This window comes from Chiloscyllium plagiosum, unplaced genomic scaffold, assembly GCF_037043375.1.
Source record: "Chiloscyllium plagiosum isolate Xiang-an unplaced genomic scaffold, Cpla_swu_hap1 HiC_scaffold_2, whole genome shotgun sequence".
NCBI classification, from domain to species: domain Eukaryota; kingdom Metazoa; phylum Chordata; class Chondrichthyes; order Orectolobiformes; family Hemiscylliidae; genus Chiloscyllium; species Chiloscyllium plagiosum.
The window spans coordinates 129,113,262-129,135,208 of NW_028270140.1; the positions used below are offsets into that span (position 1 = coordinate 129,113,262).

The 21,947-nt window shown below is 43.0% G+C and overlaps 1 protein-coding gene across 1 annotated transcript; it reads right to left on the reverse strand.

The window, feature by feature from the left end:
* Positions 1 to 8,918: 8,918 nt before the first annotated feature.
* Positions 8,919 to 21,152, reverse strand: slc25a4 (solute carrier family 25 member 4). The gene is made up of 4 exons (XM_043705838.2): positions 20,960 to 21,152; positions 14,070 to 14,556; positions 12,757 to 12,897; positions 8,919 to 9,553 (listed from the first exon to the last, which is right to left on the reverse strand). The coding sequence occupies exons 1-4, from the start codon at positions 21,068 to 21,070 to the stop codon at positions 9,396 to 9,398; spliced, it is 897 nt and encodes a 298-aa protein (XP_043561773.1). The 5' UTR covers positions 21,071 to 21,152; the 3' UTR covers positions 8,919 to 9,395.
* Positions 21,153 to 21,947: the final 795 nt, after the last annotated feature.

Sequence of the window (21,947 nt, forward strand, 5' to 3'; positions counted from 1 at the left end):
CATTTGAGTTTTAAAACATTGTTTCCAATAGGGCATGGTGTTATTCAAAGTTGAAACATGTCAAATTGATCTTAAATGGATTGCACTTGATTAATAATTGGAGGTGCATTTGTGTCACTGCTTTTGGCTAAGTCGGTTTCTGGTCAGCAGTTGATGTTGATTTTGGAGATTTCAGTGATGACAAAGACATTGAATGTCAAGAATGAAGGTTACTATTCCTTGTTTTTTATTCACATGTGGGATGTAAGCATCAGTGACTGGGCCAGCCCATCCCTAGATGCCCTTCAGAAGGTGATGGTGAGTTGCCTCCTTGAATTGTCGCAGTCCACGGGGTATAGGTATACCCACAATGACATTAGGGAAGAGATTCCAAGACTGTGACCAACAATACTGAAGGAACAACAACATATTTCCAAGTCAGGATAGTGAGTGGCTTGGAGGGGAACTTGCAAGCAGTGGTGTTTCCATGTATCTGCTACCCATCTTCGAAATGGAAGTAGTTGCGGGTTTAGAAGGTGCTGACTAAGGAGCCTTGCTGAATTTCTGCAGTGTATCTTGTAGATGGTACACACTGCTTCCACTGAATGTTGGTGATTGAGGGAGTGGATGTGGTGCCAGTCAAGTTAGCTATTTTAAGACCATAAGACATAGGAGCGGAAGTAAGGCCATTCGGCCCATCGAGTCCACTCAGCCATTCAATCATGGCTGGTGGGCATTTCAACTCCACTTACCCGCATTCTCCCCGTAGCCCTTAATTCCTTGTGACATCAAGAATTTATCAATTTCTGCCTTGAAGACATTTAGCGTCCCAGCCTCCACTGCACTCTGTGGCAATGAATTCTACAGGCCCACCACTCTCTGGCTGAAGAAATGTCTCCGCATTTCTGTTCTGAATTTACCCCTCTAATTCTAAGGCTGTGTCCACGGGTCATAGTCTCCTCACCTAACGGAAACAATTTCCTAGCGTCCACCCTTTCCAAGCCATGTATTATCTTGTAAGTTTCTATTAGATCTCCCCTTAATCTTCTAAACTCCAATGAATACAATCCCAGGATCCTCACCGTTCATCGTATGTTAGTCCTACCATTCCAGGGATCATCCTTGTGAATCTCCGCTGGACACGCTCCAGTGCCAGTATGTCCTTCCTGAAGTGTGGGGACCAAAACTGGACACAGTACTCCAAATGGGGCCTAACCAGAGCTTTATAAAGTCTCGGTAGCACAACAGTGTTTTTATATTCCAACCCCCTTGAGATAATTGACAACATTGCATTTGCTTTCTTAATCACGGACTCAACCTGCATGTTTACCTTTAGAGAATCCTCAACTAGCACTCCCAAATCCCTCTGTACTTTGGCTTTACGAATTTTCTCACCGTTTAGAAAGTAATCCATGCTTCTATTCTATTTCCCAAAGTGCAAGACCTCGCATTTGCTCACATTGAATTCCATCAACTATTTCCTGGACCACTCCTCCAAACTGTCTAGATCCTTCTGCAGCCTTCCCACTTCCTCAGTACTACCTGCCTGTCCACCTAACTTTGTATCGTCGGCAAACTTCGCTAGAATGCCCCCAGTCCCTTCATCCAGATCATTAATATATAATGTGAACAGCTGCGGCCCCAACACTGAACCCTGCAGGACACCGCTTGTCACCGGCTGCCATTCCGAAAAAGAACCTTTTATCCCAACTCTCTGCCTCCTGTCAGACAGCCAATCCTCTATCCATACCAGTAGCTCACCTCGAACACCATGGGTCCTCACCTTGCTCAGCAGCCTCCCATGTGGCACCTTATCAAAGGCCTTTTGGAAGTCTAGGTAGACCACATCCATTGGGTTTCCCCGGTCTAACCTACTTGTCACCTCTTCAAAGAATTCCAACAGGTTTGTCAGGCACGACCTCCCCTTACTAAATCCATGTTGACTTGTTCTAATCCAACCCTGCTCTTCCAAGAATTTAGAAACCTCATCCTTAATGATGGATTCTAGAATTTTACCAACAACCGAGGTTAGGCTAATTGGCCTATAATTTTCCATCTTTTGCCTTGATCCTTTCTTGAACAAGGGGGTTACAACAGCGATCTTCCAATCATCGGGGACTTTCCCGGACTCCAGTGACTTTTGAAAGATCTCAACCAACGCCTCCGCTGTTTCCTCAGCCACCTCCCTCAGAACTCTAGGATGTAACCCATCAGGGCCAGGAGATTTATCAATTTTAAGACCTTTTAGCTTTTCTAGCACTTTCTCTTTTGCAATGGCAACCATACTCAACTCAGCCCCCTGACTCCCTTTAATTGTTGGAATATTACTCATGTCTTCCACTGTGAAGACTGACGCAAAGTACTTATTAAGTTCTCCTGCTATTTCCTTATCTCCCATCACTAGACTTCCAGCATCACTTTGAAGTGGCCCAATGTCTACTTTTGCCTGTCGTTTGTTTCTGATGTATTGAAAGAAACTTTTACTATCATTTCTAATATTACTGGCTAGCCTACCTTCATATTTGATCCTCTCCTTCCTTATTTCTCTCTTTTTGTTTGATCCTCTCCTCTGTTTGTTTTTGTAGCCTTACCAATCTTCTGATTTCCCAGTGTTCTTGGCCACTTTATAGGCTCTCTCTTTTTCTTTGATAGATTTCCTGACTTCCTTTGTCAGCCATGGCTGTCTAAGCCCTCCCCGGATAACCTTTCTCTTCTTGGGGATGAACCTCTGTACAGTGTCCTCAATTTTACCCACAAACTCCCGCCATTTTTGCTCTACTATCTTCCCTGCTAAGCTCTGCTTCCAGTCTATTTTCGTCAGTTCCTCTCTCATGCCCTCATAGTTACCTTTATTTAACTGTAACACCATTACATCCGATTTTGCCTTCTCTCTTTCAAACTGCAGACTGAACTCTACCATATTATGATTGCTGCTTCCTAAGTGTTCCCTTACTTTAAGATTTTTTATAAAGTCTGGTTTAATCTGGATGGTGTCAGTTTCTTGAATGTTGTTTGAGCTGGATGCATCCAGTCAAGTGCAGATTACTCCAATACATTATTGACTTCCGCCTTGTAGATGGTGGATAGGCTCTGTGGAGTCATGATTTAAGTTGCTTATTTTACATTCCTAACCTCTGTCCTGCATTTGTGGCCACTTGGAGTTTTTTTCACTGAAGTATAAGAGGTTGAGAGATGACATTATAAAGGTTTATAAAATGATGAAGGGTATAGATAGTGAATGGCAAATGTCTTTTCCATAGGGTGGAGGAATTTCAAGACTGGGGGCATTTTTTTAAGGTCAGAGGAGAAGGATTTAAAAAAGACATGGTGGGGAATACAACTTCTTTTACACTGGGTGGTTTTTGTGTGGATTGAACTTCCAGAAAAAATGGTGAATGTGCATATAGTTACAATGTTTAAAATACATTTAGATAAGTATATGAATAAGAAGTATTTGGTGAGATATGGGCCAAGTGCACGTGGGCAGGACTAGTTTATTTTTGGATCATAGTCAGCATGTACTGGTTGGACAAAGGGTCTGCTTCCATGCTGTATGACTCTATGACTTTATTTATTTATTTGACTAATCCAGTTTGGTTCTGAACAATCCCCAGGATGTTGTGTATTCAACTGAATGTCAATGGGCGAAATTGTCTTGGTCATTCTGTATTTGGACATCCTGTAGTCATGTAAAGGATCTGAGATGACAGATGTCCAGTAACCACACCATAATATTTTCTGGGTAGGTGTGACTCCAACCAGCAGAGAGATTTCCCCCGATTCCCATTGAGTCCAATTTTGCAAGCCTTCCTTAATATCACACTCTGTCAAATGCAGCCTTGATATCTCATACAATCAGTCTCGCCTTACTTCGAGAATTCACCTCTTTCATCCATATTTAAACTTAGACTGTACTGAGATCAGGCGCTGAATGACCAAAACTGAACTGGTTGTCAGTAAGAAGGTTATTGTTGAGCAAGTGCTGCTTGATAATTCCATTAATGACATCTTCCATCATTTTTCTGATGATTGAGAGTAGACTGATGGGATGATAGTTGGGCAGAGTAAATTGGTCTGCTTTTTATGTATAGGCCATTCCTAGACAGTTTTCCACCTCATTGGGTAAATGCCACTGTTCTAGCCGTACTGGAACAGCTTTGATAAGGATGTGGAAAGTTCTTCCATTGATTTATTTAATTGTCACCATCATTCATGACTGGAAGTGGTGTGACTGCAGAGGTTAGATCTGTTTGTGGAATCACTTAGCTCTATCACTGATCTGCAAGTAGTCCTGAGGAATATTAGCAGAATGATTCTAAACATGAGGAAAGTTTAATTGGAAAAGTTGTGGTTGTTCTCAATGCAAAGGAAATTCTGGGGACACCTGATAGACATATATAAGGCTATGATCTATTTAGAAATAGTCACGGTAAGGTAGTTTGGATTTGTTATTATCTTTATACTTCTTCCATTGAGCACCGTGCTGCTTTGGACAGGTCACTGCATTATGATACTTAGTCATGTCTGAAGTACATTAAACTGTTCTGTTGACATTATTTGGGATTCATTTGCCATTATTGTTGCAACTTTGATTTCTATTGTATTATAGATATGCTAACAGTGCTTTCATCCTCATTTTGCCTGCCTTCAGTCCTTCCATTGTATTCAGTGTTGGGACCATTTCAGAATTCTATTATCATTGAACACATTCCTTGTGTTATTGCAAAATATTTCATTTGTTCCATGCAGACTGATGGGAATGGCTGTTCTCCCTGGAAACATTTTCGAAGCAACAGGTACCAGCCCTTCAGAAATATCTTCTCCAGTTGCCTGTCCAGATAACACACTATAGCCCAGTTACTAACTTAAATACTGGTACCAATAATTGAGAAATCGCCAAGTAACTGATTGTATGAAAGCTTGATGAAGTTCAAAGGCTAAGGCATATCACTACAAGCAATTAATCATCCGCTTCCTGAAATCTGGAAAAACAACAATCTGATTCATCAGACAGCCTTCCTTCCAGATTTAATCAAAAAGCTTTATTAAATCTAAACTCGCATCACTTTCTGGGAGAAAGTGAGGACTGCAGATGCTGGAGATCAGAGTCGAGAGTGTGGTGCTGGAAAAGCTCAGCAGGCCAGGCAGCATCCGAGGAGCATAAGGGCTTATCCTGGAAACATCAATTCTCCTGCTCCTTGAATGCTGCCTGACCTGCTGTGCTTTTCCAACACCACACTCTCGACTTGCATCACTATCCAACTGACAAACATTCAACTCACAAAATATTTCTAGCAAATTTCTACAAAAAAGAAAATCAGGAAATAACAATGTAAAGGCCATACTTTGGAGTGGAAGCCCAAAGAGTCTTTGGGATTCAGCTGTGTAAGTCATTAAAATGTCCGAGACAGGTATAGAATACAATCAAGGCTGATGAAATTCTGGCCTTTATATCTGGAGAACTGGAATATGCAGGCAATTCAGCTTTACTTTCAGTTATATACAGCTGTAGTTAAATATGTGAACTTACATTCAAAAATATAAATTAGGTGCAACAGTAGGCTATTTAGTTGCTTGAGAATGTGCTATTTTTCAATAAGATCATGGTTGACTTGATAACTTCAAAGTTCTGATGACCTTTCACTTCCATGTTTATTAAGAATCTTTCTACCTCTGCCACATAAACATTCAAAGACTCTGAATTCGCCATTTTTTGAGAAAGAGATCTCCAAAGATTCCCAACCCTCTGAAAATAAAAAAAACTCCTCTCTCTTTCTCTGTCTCTCTCTCTTAAAGAGCCAACCCCTTATTTTAACCAGGTGACCGAGTTCTAGGTTCTTCAACAAAAGCAATCATCGTTTTTACGTGCTCCTTGTCAAGACAACTCTGAATCTTGCATTTCAGTCAAGTCATCTCTTACTCTTCCTAAGTCTAGTGTAAAAGGGTGTGACTTTTTCTTATAAGGCAATCTGCCCATTCCAGTTATTAGTCCAGTAAATCTTTAAACTGTATCCAACATATTTGCATCCTTAAGTTATTTTTATATTTGCTCATTAGATGTAGTTGTCACTAGATAGGCCAGCCTTTATTATTCATACCTAATGGCCTAGGGGTGGTTAAGAATCAATTACATCCTTGGGAATCTGGAGTCTTTTCCTATAGGATGTTGACAGTGCAGATAGGTTTTTCCAGCAACCAACAGTGGTCACCATTAGGCCAGCTTTAGATTCCAGATTTTTGTTGAATTCAAATTTCACCATCTGTCATAGTGAGTTTCAAATCCATAACCCCTGGATAGTGGCCTGGGGTTCAGGATTACTTATGTAGTAATATTACCATTGTGGCATCTTATCAAAAATATTTCAAATATTTATCTATAGTACATTCACAGCTTCTCTTATATCAACATGTTCTTTCAAAGGATCGAATAAATTGGTTCAACATAACTTTTTTTCACAAAATCTTGTTTACTCTGATTACCTTGAATCTTTCTTAATGCTCTAACTTAGCATCTATAATTATAACTTCTAAGATTTTCCCAGTTGCAAATGTTAAGCTAACTAACCTATCTCCTGATTTCTATCTCCCTTTTTTGAATAAAGGGAATTGCATTCACCATTTAAATCAAATGGAACAATGCCCAAATTTAGGAAATTTTGGACAGTTGACCCAATACAAAGTCTGTCTCATTAGCTCTTTCTTTTAAGACCCCAGGATGAAGTCCCATCAAGACCCTGGGAGGGGAGGCAGGGAATCTGTCAGCCACAACTCCAGTACCATTTCCCTGGTGATTGTAATTTTCGTGAGTAACTCCCTCCCTTTCAAGACCTTACCTGGAGTTACTGTATGCACCAAACTTTCAGGAGGATATATTGGGCTTGGATAAATTGCAGAGCTGATTTACCAGAATAATGCCTGAACTCCCAAGGTTTGCATTGCAAGAAAAGATTGCGCAAATCAAGGTTACATTCCTTGGCATTTACAAAGTAAAGGACATATTTCCTTCTTTCAAAGGGCTGGCAAAACTCTGGCCAAGGATAAGAATTTTAAAATTGAAGAGTTGCATAGCGAGCATGTGGTGATAAGTGAATAGGACATGATGTGAGGAAGGATACAGGCTGCAGAATTTTGGAGGACCTCAAATTTGCAGAGGGTATAGTGTGGCTGACCAGTCAGGGGTGCTTACAATAGTTAAATCTTGAGTTAACACACGCATGAATGAAAGTTTCAACACCGGTTGAGCTAAAAAGAAATGAAGGTGTGAAATGTAACAGTGGAAATACATGCTCTTGGTAATGGCACAACTATGTGGTAACATCAAATCTCATCTTGGCATTACATATGACACAAGGTTGCTAATAGTCTGGTTTAATCCCAGGCAAACACCAGGGAATAGGATAACATTAGTTGCTAGAAAAGGATATATAATAGGAACCAAAGACAATGTCTTCAGGTTGAGTTATCAAATATATTCAAGGCAGAAATGGATTTTTGACAAAAGAGTCAAAGGTTATGGGAGACTGGTCAGAAATTAGATGCCACAATCCGATCACTCAGGATCTGAATGACCTACACCTGTCCTGAATTCTTGAGTTCCCAAAGTTTAATTGGAGGAAATACCTGCTCATCCAGCGCCAATTGTTGGGCAAGCTGTGAGATCACTTAGAGGGCATAGAGAAATTGAGTAAGGTAGTGATGAGCTAAACAGGATTCTTCTAGGTCAGTGTACACAGGATTGAATGTGATTGGTTTTTAACTAGACGATACAGGCAGCAGTGATTCTAGATGACCCAGGGTTTACAAAGGGTCGGAAGTGGGAAGCTGGCCAGGTATATGTTGAAATGATCAAGTCTAGAGCTAAGAAACATACTGAGGATTTCAGCAGCAAGTGAGTTAAAATGGGTAGATTCTGGCAATGTTATAGAGGTGGAAAGAGGTGGTCCTATTGGAATTTTACTTTGTGGCATATATAATTCAGCCTCAGACAATTAGAGAGGGAGGGAACACTGAATGTGGTCAATCTGTCAGTGTGGAAGGGTAACTGAGTCATGAGTGCTTTTGGTCTTGTTTAAGAAATTACTTTTTAAAAAATTTTACTTTCCTCCTGATTCTGCTATTCAGTCCTTTGAGTCTATTCCATCATTATGTTGGTCAGGGCTGACCTGTACTTCAACATCTATCTCTTCAATACTCTACCCAATAAAATTGATTGATGTCAGTCTTGACAATTTCATTCAACCTAGCCATCCAGCCATTTTGGAAAATAAATTCCAGATTTTGAGTAGGATTTGAGTGAAAAAGTGATTTCAGTGCTAAATGCACTAGCTCTAATAATGCTGAATGATGTTAATAATGCTGAACTTGTATAAGACATAGGTTTGACCTCACCTAGAATACTGTGCATAGTTAGATTAGATTAGATTACATTACAGTGTGGAAACAGGCCCTTCGGCCCAACAGGTGCACACCGCCCCGCCAAAGCGCAACCCACCCATACCCCTACATTAACCCCTTACCTAACACTGTGGGCAATTTAGCATGGCCAATACACCTGACCTGCACATCTTTGGACTGTGGGAGGAAACCGGAGCACCTGGAGGAAACCCACGCAGACACGGGGAGAATTTGCAAACTCCACATAGTCAGTCGCCTGAGGCGGGAATTGAACCCGGGTCTCTGGCGCTGTGAGGCAGCAGTGCTAACCACTGTGCCACCGTGCCGCCCACAGTGTAGTTCTGGGCACTACACTGTAGGAAAGATGTAAATGCCATTGGAGACAGGAGAGAAGAGATTTACAAAAATGGTTCCTGGGATGAGAAACTTAAATTATGAGGATGAGTTGGAGAGGTTGGTATGGTTTCCCTTGAAGAGAAGAAGGCCAAGAGGAGATAATGACCACATTATGCATTTTCAAGAATGTTGAACAGCACAAACACCAGTTCAATTCAAATCAGGAAGTTTTATTGAAAATTGTATACATTAGGCAGTCTTAATAAATACATTTGATTTAATTAGGACCATAAATACATTTATTTGGTTAGGATCAGTTCAAAACAATGTGCAAATCTAAAATAATTAGAATATAACCATTCCTGGAGTACATGGATTAAATACAGAAATTCATCACCACCCACAATAAAACTGATGAACCCATAAGTAAAATATGTACAGTTTGCATGGGGATATGGCTATCAAATGTAATACATGGGTGACAAACCTAAAGGCTGACTGATCTTAAGTTATATTTATGCATAAATGCTTTTCACATTTGTTTTGACTCCCCACCGTGCAACTGCTTTTGCTCAGATGTTTGATTCCTCAATGGTTCAGTCACCATTGTTAAAACCATTGTTTCTGCTACAATATATTACAGTTTTCTACCTCTATAATAATCAGTGGTGGGAGAAAGTTGGACCTTAGACAAATTTCTTGATTTCATCATACAGTACCAGTACAAAAGCACCACCCATTCCTCTTAATACATTCGACCAGGCACCTTTGAAGAAAGCTTTACCACCTTCATCTTTTAAAATCTTCCTCCAGCAGTCAATTGTGCCCTTGTACATAATATCAGCTGTTAAAACATTACAACAATAATGTTACAGTATGCATTATCCACTCACCATAAAATATCCTTGATTCATTAGCAAATAAGTATTGGATCTCTAGGTAACTCCTCTCAGATGAAATAAACTGTCCCATTTAGTACATGCAGAGCTCTATTAATGGTGTCTAAAGATTTTTATATCTTTATGGGCTTAATAGAGGAATGGTTAGCTGAAATAGCTAATGTATGGTTCAGAATAATGTGAATAGTTTATGTATGATTCCTGTTCTGGCTGAGGTAGACTTGGGACCTGCCTCTTCATCCTGCCTCTCAGACAAACCAGTGCCAACAAAAATGGGTGAGAAAATAGCTCAGAATACAGTTTAAACAAACAATAAGTGAAGGAACTGTTAAGTGGGCAGAGGACACATGACATGTTAAGAAGAGATTTCCTCTTGAAGGAAGCAAATAATGAAGGAATTAGTGCAATTTAATAATTTAAGAATAAAAACAAGAGAACATTTTGAATTATTTACTTATCACTTGAGCAACAATTATTTGTGCAACTTGAATGTTGTTAATTCATTCTTCCACTGATTCATGGGTATGTTATAATAAATAACTTTTCAATTGTTTTAGTGTTGATGATGTTGTCCAATTGCTTTTAGTTATGGTAGGCAAAGTGTTTATTGCAGATACATTTCAAATCACTGTTCAAAATAAATAATTTCTGTTGCATACTTCAGATGTTCCTAATTTTTCTGATCCTTGTGCATCATCCTATTGAAAAAGATATGCAAGTAACCTGTGCCTAGATGACTAATAACAGTCTGTACAGTCAATCATTAGGATGTATTTAACAATTAGAATGGTAATGTTTCCCTTCTTTTCTGTGGGACATGCTTGGCTCAACTGATAACATTAACTGATCATCTGGAGGATTGTAGGCAGGGATTTATAGCAGAGTAAATTTCCAATATTTTATCATTCGAGGTACTTGATGCAAGATGACATGTATTAACTTTCAGATCATAAATATTTGTGCTAGTTTATGAAGAAATTATCATTAATCAAAGAAATTAATCAACAGGTTTCAATTATATTAAGATTTCTAATTGTAAAAAAACAAAAAGTGCAAGAGAAACTCAGTAGGTCAGGCAGCATCTTGGAGAGAGTAATGGTTAACATTCCGAGTTTGATATGACTTCTTCAGAACTGATTTCAGATTTAATTGCTGTTTTAAAGCATTTAACAAAATCTATGAAATAATGGTGATTTATCATCTTTTTTCTAACCCATCAATGGGTTTTTTTTTGTAGTAGTGATTACACAAATGCAACTTGTTGTAAAGCCAGTTTGAGAAAATAAAAATAATATTATTTGTTTTATTATTTTGTTTATTCATTCTAATATGCAGTCAACACTGGCTGGCCCCGCTGTTGAGACAGTGCCTTCTTGACCCACTGCAGTCCATGTGAGCTTCAGTCCAATCTTACCAAATTGGCTTTACAAACTTGTATTTATTTAATTGCTACAAAAAAAATCATTCATTGGTCGGTTAGAAAACATGAATGATATCTAGGGGTTCAGTAGATTCTACCTTGTGCCTTAGATTTTCATTTTTGCTCTGGATTTAAACCCTGCTCAAAATGATGCAATGAAAACTTCCTTTGTCTGCAGCCTATAAGGCACCCCTGTGTGCAGTGAGTTACTGAAGTCTTACTTTAGGTTTAGAGAACATGGATCCACAACATTGAGTGGCAGTCCAGCTGTCAGAAGCAACAGAACAGCTGAAGCCTGAAGTGGAAACGTCACATGCACAGTGAGGGTTGTTATTAGCACCAATATCAAACAGCCATTCAGACCATTATGTCCATGCCAGTTTACTATTGGGAATGAGACACATTTCTTAGCAAGGCCATTTTTCTATATCTGTGAACTCTAATGCTGTAAATTTTTGAAGTTTCAAACAAGGAGAAACATGTTAAGATGCATGGTTAGTTTTCTTAGAAACATTTCTCATGAAACATTGCACTACAGTCAAACATATCCCTACAGAAGGGTGAAAGAAATCTGAAAAATATTGTGCAGGGGGAGTTAAGGAACGGTATGGGACAATAAGCAAGGAGGAAAATCCATCTTAAAATATGGGAGGAAATAAATTAGGTAATGTCATCTGTTAATAAAGCAATATGCCAAGAAATAATACAAACTAAAGACACATTTATATTCAGGTAAAAGGGTTTCTTCATCCAGTAATAAGAAATGGTCAGAAATGTCTGGAATAGATTTACCTCAACACTCAACAGCTGTAGGTTTTAAACTTAAATTACAAGTTAAAGGCAGCAGTATAAATCTCAGTATCTGACACTAGTGTAGTGGTAATCGCACTGAACTAGCAAGCCAGTAGCCCAGAGTAATGCACTAGGGACTCTGGCTCAAGTTCCACAGAGACAGCTGGTTGAGCTTAGTTCTTTTAAAATGGAAAAAAATCTGAAACTAAAAGCTAGTCTCAGTATTGACCACTGAATCTGTACAGTACAAAAAGGGGCCATTTGGCCCATCCTGTCTGTACTGACACCCCATAGAGCACCCTATCCACATGGCTAATCCACCTAACTGTATATCTTTGGACTGTGAGAGGAAACCAGAGCACTAGACAGAAATCCACACAGACGTGGGGAAAAGATGCAAACTCCACACAGTCACTCCAGGTTGGAATTGAACCCAGGTCCCTGGCGCTGTGAGCCACCGTGCTAACAATAAAACTATCACGGGTTGCCATATAAAAACCCAACTGGTTTACTCTTTAGTAGTAAGAAATCTGCTATCCTCCCATTTTCTGGGCAACATGTGACTCCAGACCTTTCAGCAATGTAGTTGAATAGCCTGGCAACCATTAAGTTGTAGCAGTTAATAATGGGCAACCAGTGCTGGTCTTGGCAGTGATACCCATATTTCATGAAAAGAATGGAAATAAAGCTCAACTATAGGAAGAATGTTCGTTGAGTACACTGCCTTATAGCATCTCTGGGAGTGAAAAAGCTTTGCCGTCTCAAAGAAAAAATCTGTGAATCGTTATGTAACAGCATCACCCACTCATTTCCCACTGCTACAAGATCTTACTGTTATCAATGACACAGAATGAATTTAGGTCTAAGTGCATTACTTGATTTGCAGTAACAATTGTTCAACAAGTTGACAATGAAGAAACTCGGATTCATACTTACCTCCCTTACGACCTGACTGCATCATCATACGCCGACGGACAGTATCAAACGGATAGGATACCAGCCCTGCCACTGCTGTCACAGTCTGTGCGATCATCCAACTAATCAGAATATGCACGTTCTTGGGATCCGGCATCATACCTGACAAGTAATAAGCCCAGACTTGACAGCCAGTTCACGAGATTGATTTTCATTGATAAATGACACACTAGACTGGTTTCTGCAAATATATTTTTAAACAACGGTTAAAGGTGAATTTTCACCATCAGCTTGCACTGTGCCAGAATCATTCATCCGTGTTTGATGGGCAGAGACAGGTGGGGGGGGGGGGGAAGAAATTTGAATGCAGTCCCACTGCTCCTTCTTACATCAAGAGGATACTTTCTAACTCTACACCAGCAAGATCCTGACCTCTGAAATTGATGCCCTAAAAGAACCGAACACTGCTCCTTCGTTGGCAGGACCCCATTATATTTAACTATTTAACTATCCTTTCCTTAATCCTTATAAGGTAGCTTTACTACAATGCAGAACTAAAATGGTATAGTCATAATGTCCAGGATTAACAGTGTGAAAAGGCTTTGGATAAAGTTATATTAAATTGGTGACTGTAATTTTATAATCGAAAATAAGGGGGTTATCTTGTCTAGTGGAAGCCAGTGAGCATGGAAATGCTTTGAAAGTGTGAAAATCCATAAAGTTTTTTTACTCACTCCAAAAAACATGAACATATAAGATAAATCTGAATAAGCATATTGAATTGCTCTATTTCCAAGCAAATAACCCAGACCATGCTCCCTTTGCAAATTCAGAGGGTTACATTCTACTAAATTTCCTCTTTTTTGTCCATCTGATCTTTCCTACACGTGACTCCAGATCCACAACAAAGCGGTTGACTTTTAATTGTCCTCTGGTAGGCCACTCAGTTCAAAGGCAGGTAAGAATGGACAACATTCAATATGAAGGAATGAAAAGAAAATTAACTCAAATGCTAGTCATCCTTTCGGACATTTAATAATTCAGTAGAATATTCTAAAATATCCCCGCAGAACTGGAGACAACCCTTTGCGGTGTAATTGGTGAGATTGACGAGATTTTGCTTTGGGACGGAGTCACTTTAAAAAAGAAACAATAAATAACCCACGAGTTTTGACCTGAAAGAAAAATCCAAAGGGAGATTTCATTTCGACATGTCCTAAAGATACCAAATCGTTTGAGTGAAGCCCATCTTTCAATTGCATCATTGCAAATGAACGTTGAGTGAGCATGAGATGAACTATTTCCTGTCACAGTCCCTGCAGCTTTCTGCTCACCTTTAGCTGTGTCGTAGATTCCGAAGTATGCAGCTCGGTAGATGATGATGCCCTGGACAGAGACATTGAATCCCTGGTAGAGGCCTCTGATGCCATCTGACTTAAAGATCTTGGTGATGCAGCTGGCCAAGCCAGTGAACTCCCTCTCGTTCACACCCTTGCCCACGTCGGCTGCCAACCGCGTTCGGGCAAAGTCCAGCGGATACACGAAACAGAGGGAGGTGGCCCCGGCTGCTCCGCCAGACGCCAAATTCCCGGCGAAGTAACGCCAGAACTGGGTCTTCTTATCGACGCCGCCCAGGAAGATCTGCTTGTACTTGTCCTTGAAGGCGAAGTTAAGAGCCTGGGTTGGGAAGTACCTGATCACGTTAGCCAGGTTCCCGCGCCAGAATGACAGAAACCCCTGCTCTTTCGGGATCCGGACCACACAGTCTATGATTCCCTTGTACTGTGTTTCTGCTGTAATCTGTTTGCTGGCATGCTGGACCTGAAGGAGATTAAGCAAACAATTTTAAAAATTGCATTATGTGGGCGGATATGGCACCAATTGTTAAAGTTCACTTAAGAATTTGACTTTTAAAAAATGTTTTGTGATTTACACATGAAAGAACTGAAACCAACATGCCCATTCTAAAAGATGAGAGACTTAAACAATCCAAGTCTTTTCCAATGTATAATTTCAGTAACATCACACTGTAAACCTTTGCTATAAATTCTGCGTCTTACGATTTTATTCTCCACAACCACCTGGTGAAGGAGCAGCTTCTAAATAAACCACACCGCCCCATGGCCCAACATTTCAACTCCCCCTCCCACTCTGCCGAGGACATGGAGGTCCTGGGCCTCCTTCACCGCCGCTCCCTCACCACCAGACGCCTGGAGGAAGAACGCCTCATCTTCCACCTCGGAACACTTCAACCCCAGGGCATCAATGTGGACTTCTACAGTTTCCTCATTTCCCCTTCCCCCACCTCACCCCAGTTCCAAACTTTCAGCTCAGCACTGTCCCCATGACTTGTCCTACCTGCCTATCTTCTTTTCCACCTATCCACTCCCCCCACCCTCCTCCCTGACCTATCACTTTCATCCCCTCCCCCACTCACCCATTGTACTCTATGCTACTTTCTCCCCACCCCCACCCTCCTCTAGCTTATCTCTCCACCCTTCAGGCTCTCTGCCTTTATTCCTGATGAAAGGCTATTGCCCGAAACGTCGACTTTACTGCTCCTCGGATGCTGCCTGCATGCTGTGCTCTTCCAGCACCACTAATCCAGAATCTAAATAAACCTGTTGGACTATAACCAGGTGTTGTGTGATTTTTAACTTTGTCCACACCAGTCCAACACTGGCGTCTCCAAATCATAACATTTTTTGGGGCCTAAGACACCTTCTCCCACATCCTTACCCCAACCCTTACACACTGGGTCTTATCACATGGTGTGCTATTACACAAAACCTATTTCTTCTGCTACAAATTCTGTGTCTTATGATCTTTTACTCCACAGCCACGTCATGAAGGTGCAGCACTTCAAGCTAGTGTTTACAAATAAAGCTGTTGGACTATAACCTGGTGTTCTGTGATTTTTAACTTTATTTTTAAAAAGTCAGACATCACCACAGGTTATAGTTCTTGATCTGGCCTTAATTCACTGTCTATGTGGGGAATGTTGGGCGATAGTGATGGAATGGAAATTTCACTGGGCCAGTCATCCAGGCAATCCAGCTCATCTTTGGGGATGTAGGATATGATCTAAACTCTGGGCCTGGTGGAATTTCAATTCAATCTCGAATTGAAAACGTGTGTTCCCCAGAGGCAAACAAAATCAGCAAAGCTTAAAAACGCATTTGCTAACACTTCCTTTTGAAGGACAGAAGACCCCAGGGTGCGGGAGTTTCAAGACTGGGTGGCGGGGGCATATTTTTAAAGTGAGAGGGGAAAGATGTAAAAAGGATATGAGGGGCAACATTTTTCCACAGTGTGTCTGGAATAAACTTCCAGAGGAAGTGGTGGACGCCTGTACAATTACTACATTGAAAAGACACTTACATAAGTACATGAGTAGGAAAGGTTCGGAGGGACATGGGTCAAGCGGAGGCAGGTGGGGCATGTTTAGTTTGGGATTATGGTCAGTATGAACTGGTTGGATTGAAGAGTATGTTTCCGTTCTTTATTGATCCATGTTCCAATCAGTATGTCATTTGAAACCACAAGCTTTGGAAGCGACGCTCCGAAAGCTTGTGGTTTCAAATAAACCTGTTGGACTGTGACCTGGTGTTGCATGATTTTTGACGCTGTCCACCCCAGTCCAACACCGGCAGCTCCACATCAGGTGGACAGCAGCACTCTCTGAGCCAGCTCCGACAAACCACTTCATCCATCCTCCCCGAGACGGTTGCCACAGTGTGGGAGTGGGAGAGCAGTCCCGAATACCAAACCTTCCCGAGTAAATGTTTCATGCTGTCATGATTTGGAGATGCCGGTGTTGGAATGGGGTGTACAAAGTTAAAAATCACGCAACACTGGGTAATTCAACCACCTGATGGAGGAGCGGGGCTCAGAAAGCTAGTGTGCTTCCAATTAAACCTGTTGGACTAAAACCTGGTGTCGTGTGCTTTTTAACTTCATGCTGTCGGTTTAATATCCGCGGGGGTCCAGGCAGAACACATTTAATTAGAGATTTTAGAGTCAAGATTAGAGTGGTGCTGGAAAAGCACAGCAGGTCAGGCAGCATCCGAGGAGCAGGAAAATCAACGTTTCAGGCAAAAGCCCTTTATCAGGAATAGAGGCAGGGTGCCTGCAGAGTGGAGAGATAAATGAGAGGGGGTGGGGGTGGGGACAAAGTAGCATAGAGTACAATAGGTGAATGGGGGTGGGGATGGAGGTGATAGGTCAGAGAGGAGGGTGGGGGAAGGTAGAAAAGAGTACAATGGGTGAATGGGGGTGGGGATGAAGGTGATAGGTCAGAGAGGAGGATGGAGTGGATAGGTGGAAAGGAAGATAGGCAAAAGCCCTTCATCAGGAATCATCATTCCCTGCTCCTTGGATGCTGCCTGACCTGCTATGCTTTTCCAGCACTAGTCTAATCTTGATTCTAATCCCCAGCATCTGCAGTACCCACTTTCGCCTAGAGATTTTAGAGTGCGTCTTCACCCCTCCCCCCACACCCTACAATATCTACATACCTCACTGTTTAGGACTTCACATCGGAAGTAAAGCTAGTGTAGCGGTCAAGGCTGGGTTCCCTGAGCAACGTTTTTCCTGCAGGGTTATCCTGTAGGGTGACAAGACGCTGTTGTCATACCCAGTCCCAGCTCAGAGGGATCCACATCTTCAGTGCTGCACAGTTACAACTGTTTCTGAGGAAGGGTCATTCGACCCAAAATGTTAACTCTGATTTCTCTCCACAGATGTGCCCGACATTCTGAGCTTTTCCAGCAATTTCAGTTTCTACAACTGTTTCTGTCTCCATTTCCACCCACTGCATGATCAGGGGCTCCACCGTTTCCACTTCCAGGCTGACACTTGGCCATTCACAAGATTTGACTTTAATTGATAAAATGAAAAGCCACTTTGGTTCTATGGCGATTGAAACAAGGTGGATCTCATGCAGTATAAGATCATTATTAGGGCTGCTAACCTGGGCCAATCAGGGAGCCCGGGCTGACATATATAAACAGGTGACTCAAATGTCATTGTTAATGTCTCTTTATATTTTTATATGTGAAACTGGGATTTGAGGTTTGTCCTCATGTCCCTGTAAACTGTTTGAATGGTAGGGTTTGGGGACTGGCTTTGCTGCTCCTCTCCCTTGTAAAATTGCTGTCTCTTGTATGCAGCTGTAAATGTAACTGTTTGTTGTAAACTGTTTTTGTCATTTGTTTAATAAAATTTAAAAAAACAGGAAAATAAATAAACAGGTGACTCCGGGTGGTGGGGATCCCCAGTGGAGGGCTCTCTACGCGGGAGTCCTCCCTCTTTCTCTGGGGGATCTGGGGTGGAGGATGCTGCACGCAGCGGTCTCCTGCAACTGCAGATTGTGGTGGTTCACAGAATCCCAGCCAAACTGTTTGTTCTGTGGCACTGTGGAGTCCGTGGACCACGTGTATATTGGGTGTGGGCATTTGCACTCCCTTTTTGATTTTCTTAAAAACCTCCTCCTCTGCTTTTGGTTGCACTTCAGTCCCACGCTCCTGATCTTCGGGCACCCAGTACAGAGGAGAGACGGCAGGTCGGAAGACCTCCTCGTAGGTCTGCTCCTGGGCCTGGCCAAACTGGCCATCAAAAGGTCCAGGCAGCGGGCCGTGGAGGGGGTCGTTAGGGCCGACTGCCTGCCCCTCTTCCGCGGTTACGTTAGAGCCCGGGTGTCCTTGGAGAAGGAGCACGCGATGTCGACCAACACCCTGGAGTTGTTCAGGGAGAGGTGGGCGCCGCAGGGAGTGGAGTGCATTATTTCCCCCTCCAACTCTATTTTGATTTCGTCCCTCCCCTCCCCTTCACTGTTTGATCACACAGCATTGCCTTTTTTGTGAAGGGCACTGCTTGTCACTGGCCACTCGGGTGTTTTCCTATCTTCCTGGTGGTGGAAATTGAATAAAGATTTGTGCACCTTGTGTCTCTCACTGTGTCTCACACCTGCACACACACAACATGGGTGCTGGGGAAAAAAATAAGCACTACCACAGTTAGGTGGTAGTGTGGGGTAAAAAAAATAAACAGTAGTGTCAGACATCCAAAAAAAAACAGGCGACTCACAGCTTACTACGACTGAGATGGCCAGCAATGCTTAAATAATATTCTTGTCTTTCCTAATATTAAATTGATGGAATTAGCTTTATTATCATAAGATAATACCTTCTCCATGTTATTACATGAAGGAGAAATTAATTCTACAGCTGGATACTTTATTTGCAGCATGTTGTTAATCTTCTCTTTATAAAAGATAAAAGTTGGCCTTTGTATCATCCTAGAGGAGAAAGTGAGGACTGCAGATGCTGGAGATCAGAGATGGAAATGTGTTGCTGGAAAAGCGCAGCAGGTCAGGCAGCATCTAGGGAACAGGAGAATCGACGTTTCGGGCATTAGTCCTTCTTCAGGAAAGGCTGAAGAAGGGCTAATGCCCGAAACGTCGATTCTCCTGTTCCCTAGATGCTGCCTGACCTGCTGCGCTTTTCCAGCAACACATTTCCATCTTTGTATCATCCTATTCTGGCAATCGAAAATCTGTAGAATCCATATTTTAATGTACCTTGATGGGTGCAAGTGATTTCTGGCAATGACTTATTACTCAACATCAGTTTAGTTGGCTGGGATTTAGCCTGCATTTGGTAACTTTTTTAAAGTATCTGATGACATTTCTAACTCTGGCAAATTAAAATGTTCACCAAAAAGAAAACAGGTGACTCAGAGAACCTCATCATTCTAGGGACGAGCTCTGAGCTGCCTTGTCAGAGCCCATGTACTGTGCACATGTGAACAAAGAGTGACTTGGTGAAGGATACCGGGTCTCTGCGCAGTTATTTCAGATTCCGATCCACCAGAGGAGTTGTGTTTGGTTTTTAATTAATTGAACTGGTTTGGAAATTGTTCAGTCCACCCTTATGTTTAAGCTGCACTGGAGTCTCCTCATCTTTCCTCACTTTAATCTGTCACCATACCCTCCTTGTCCATTCTCCCTCAGTTCCCTTTCCATGCAGCTCTGCTGGTTGCCTCCACCTCTCTCTACGGCAAGTTGCTCATTTTCTAATGGCCACTTTCCTGTTTGGGTTTCTTGATGACTATCTTGATTCCTTAATATCCCAGTTCGACGGTTCCAGTTCTCAGCACATGCGAAAGGGTTCTTTGAACGACTGATGCAAACTGATTTTTTTTATCAACCGTCATTTAAGGAATGATAAAGATACTGACAGTGGGTGCAATGCCTTGTTACTGAGATCCCAATGACGGTCAAATGTATAAACAACAACTCCTCTGGTTCTCCAGCTCGGACCAAGCCAGCCAACACTTTCGGATCTGGTTTACAACACCTCCAGGCTCAGTCTGTCCAGCGAGACCGAACTGGACAGCCGGGAACTCTGGGCAATCTCCCCTGCACCCCTCCAGCTGAAGTGCACTTTAAGTGACTGCCTCAGTGGATTCTTTTCCAGATTCTGTTTTTAGAATCAGGGATGGCAATGTGACCCGAGGCTGCTTTTTATAGGAGGCGGTGCTGGTGTTCGCAGTTGGCCCAGTGCTTCCAGTCCGCTATCTGACTCACTCCCGTCGCGTTTCTGACAAACTCCGTGTGCTGCGGGGGCTGGGAGTGGAACTGGGGGTGGGAGACGGGCTGAGGCTGGGGCTTGGACCGGTTCTAGGGGCTGGCGACTGGGCGATTGCTGGGGTTGGGGACTGGGGCTGGCGGCTGAGACTGGGGGCTGGGAGCTGGGATTGGGGTTGGAGCTGGGGACTGGGATTGGGGCTAGGGGGCTGGGAACTGGGACTAGGGGCTGGGTCTAGGGGCTAGCACAGGGCCAGGGTCTGGGGCTGGGGAGTGGGACTGGGGCTGGATTGGGGCCTGGGGACTGAGATTGGGCTGCGGACTGGGGGCAGAGTCTGGGGTTGGGACTAGGGACTGGGTCTCGGGGCTGGGGAGTGGGACTGAGGCTGAGACTGGGGCTGGGTTGGGGCCTGGGGACTGAGATTGGGACTGGGAGCTGACTCTGGGGAGTGGGGCTGGGGTTTTTGGAGTGGGACTAGGGACTGGGTCTCGGGGCTGGGGAGTGGGTCGAGGGGCTGAGTTGGGGGCTGCGAACTGGGTGTACGTTTTCTAAACTGGGATTCTGGGCTTCAGGGTCTGGCAAGGGGGGTCTCTTCTGGTGCAGCCATTTGTCCCGCCCCCCCCCCCCCCTTTTACCTGCAGCAGCAGTTTCACCCTCTCGATAGGGGCCACCGCTGTCTTGGAGATGGCAGCAGCAACCCCTCCGGCCAGAAAGTCCTTGATGAAGCTGATCGCGTAGTCACCCATCCGGCCGCCCTGGGGGAGGAGGCTTCAGCAAAGCGAGGAGAGAAGTGCAGAGCGCGGCCACTGACAAACAGCGGAACTCCCGGCGGATCAGCAGCGGACCAAATGGACGTCCGCAGCCGGTCACAGCTTAATATAAGCCCCCGTCTGTATCGCGAGAGGGCAACCGGGGGGGGGGGGGGGGCAGCCTGCCCAGGGGCTGCTGCTGCTGCACACATTGGTGCAGCTCCGTACATTTCCTGGGTCGCAGTTCAGCAGAGGCGCCATGGCTATCCAGAAAGGGAGCTGTCAAAGTTCACTGGGGACATTTAAAGGACACCTTTGGTAAGCAACAACTTCCAACTGTTACAATGCCGTGACCCGGTCGCTTCGGCTGCTGCAGAGACCTCCGCTTTGACCCTTTATTTCACAATCAGGAGCTTTCCCCCCCTGTTTTTAATTAACAGCTTAGTTAACAATTCACCAAATATTCCCAAAGAAATACAGCGGAAAAGTTAACAAGTTCACAGATAGTGTGGTGTCGGCTACCGTGACTTTTGAGGGTTTTCTTGCCCCCACCCACATATATTTGAAACACCGTTTTGGCTCTTCAATATATGATTTTAATTTCCATTTCTTTTGAAAGCAGTTCAGGGTACCTGGGTTTCAGTGTAAAAGGGGTTTGGGTGTGGAGAAAGGATTCTCTCTGAGACCACACTTCTAAGTGTTGTTGATAAATTACAGGCCATGTGTGATCCCTTAGTGCGAGCCTTCGGTTAACTGGCACTGTCTCCTCAAACGCGCCGTTTGCAAAGGACTGCCTGGGTCAGTTTGTGCGGGCGAAGCCAGTCACAGGTTGGAAACATTGACGCGCGCAAGGGTTTCACTCCATTGTACTTTA

What these genes read in the sequence shown, in the direction of transcription:
- slc25a4 (XM_043705838.2), bottom strand. Translation starts at nt 21,070, where the DNA reads ATGGGTGACTACGCGATCAGCTTCATCAAGGACTTTCTGGCCGGAGGG. An exon ending in AATCTACGACACAGCTAAAG is followed by an intron (nt 12,898 to 14,069) that starts GTGAGCAGAAAG and finishes ATTACTTGTCAG; the next exon opens with GTATGATGCCGGATCCCAAG. An exon ending in GCAGTCAGGTCGTAAGGGAG is followed by an intron (nt 9,554 to 12,756) that starts GTAAGTATGAAT and finishes ATGTTTTAACAG; the next exon opens with CTGATATTATGTACAAGGGC.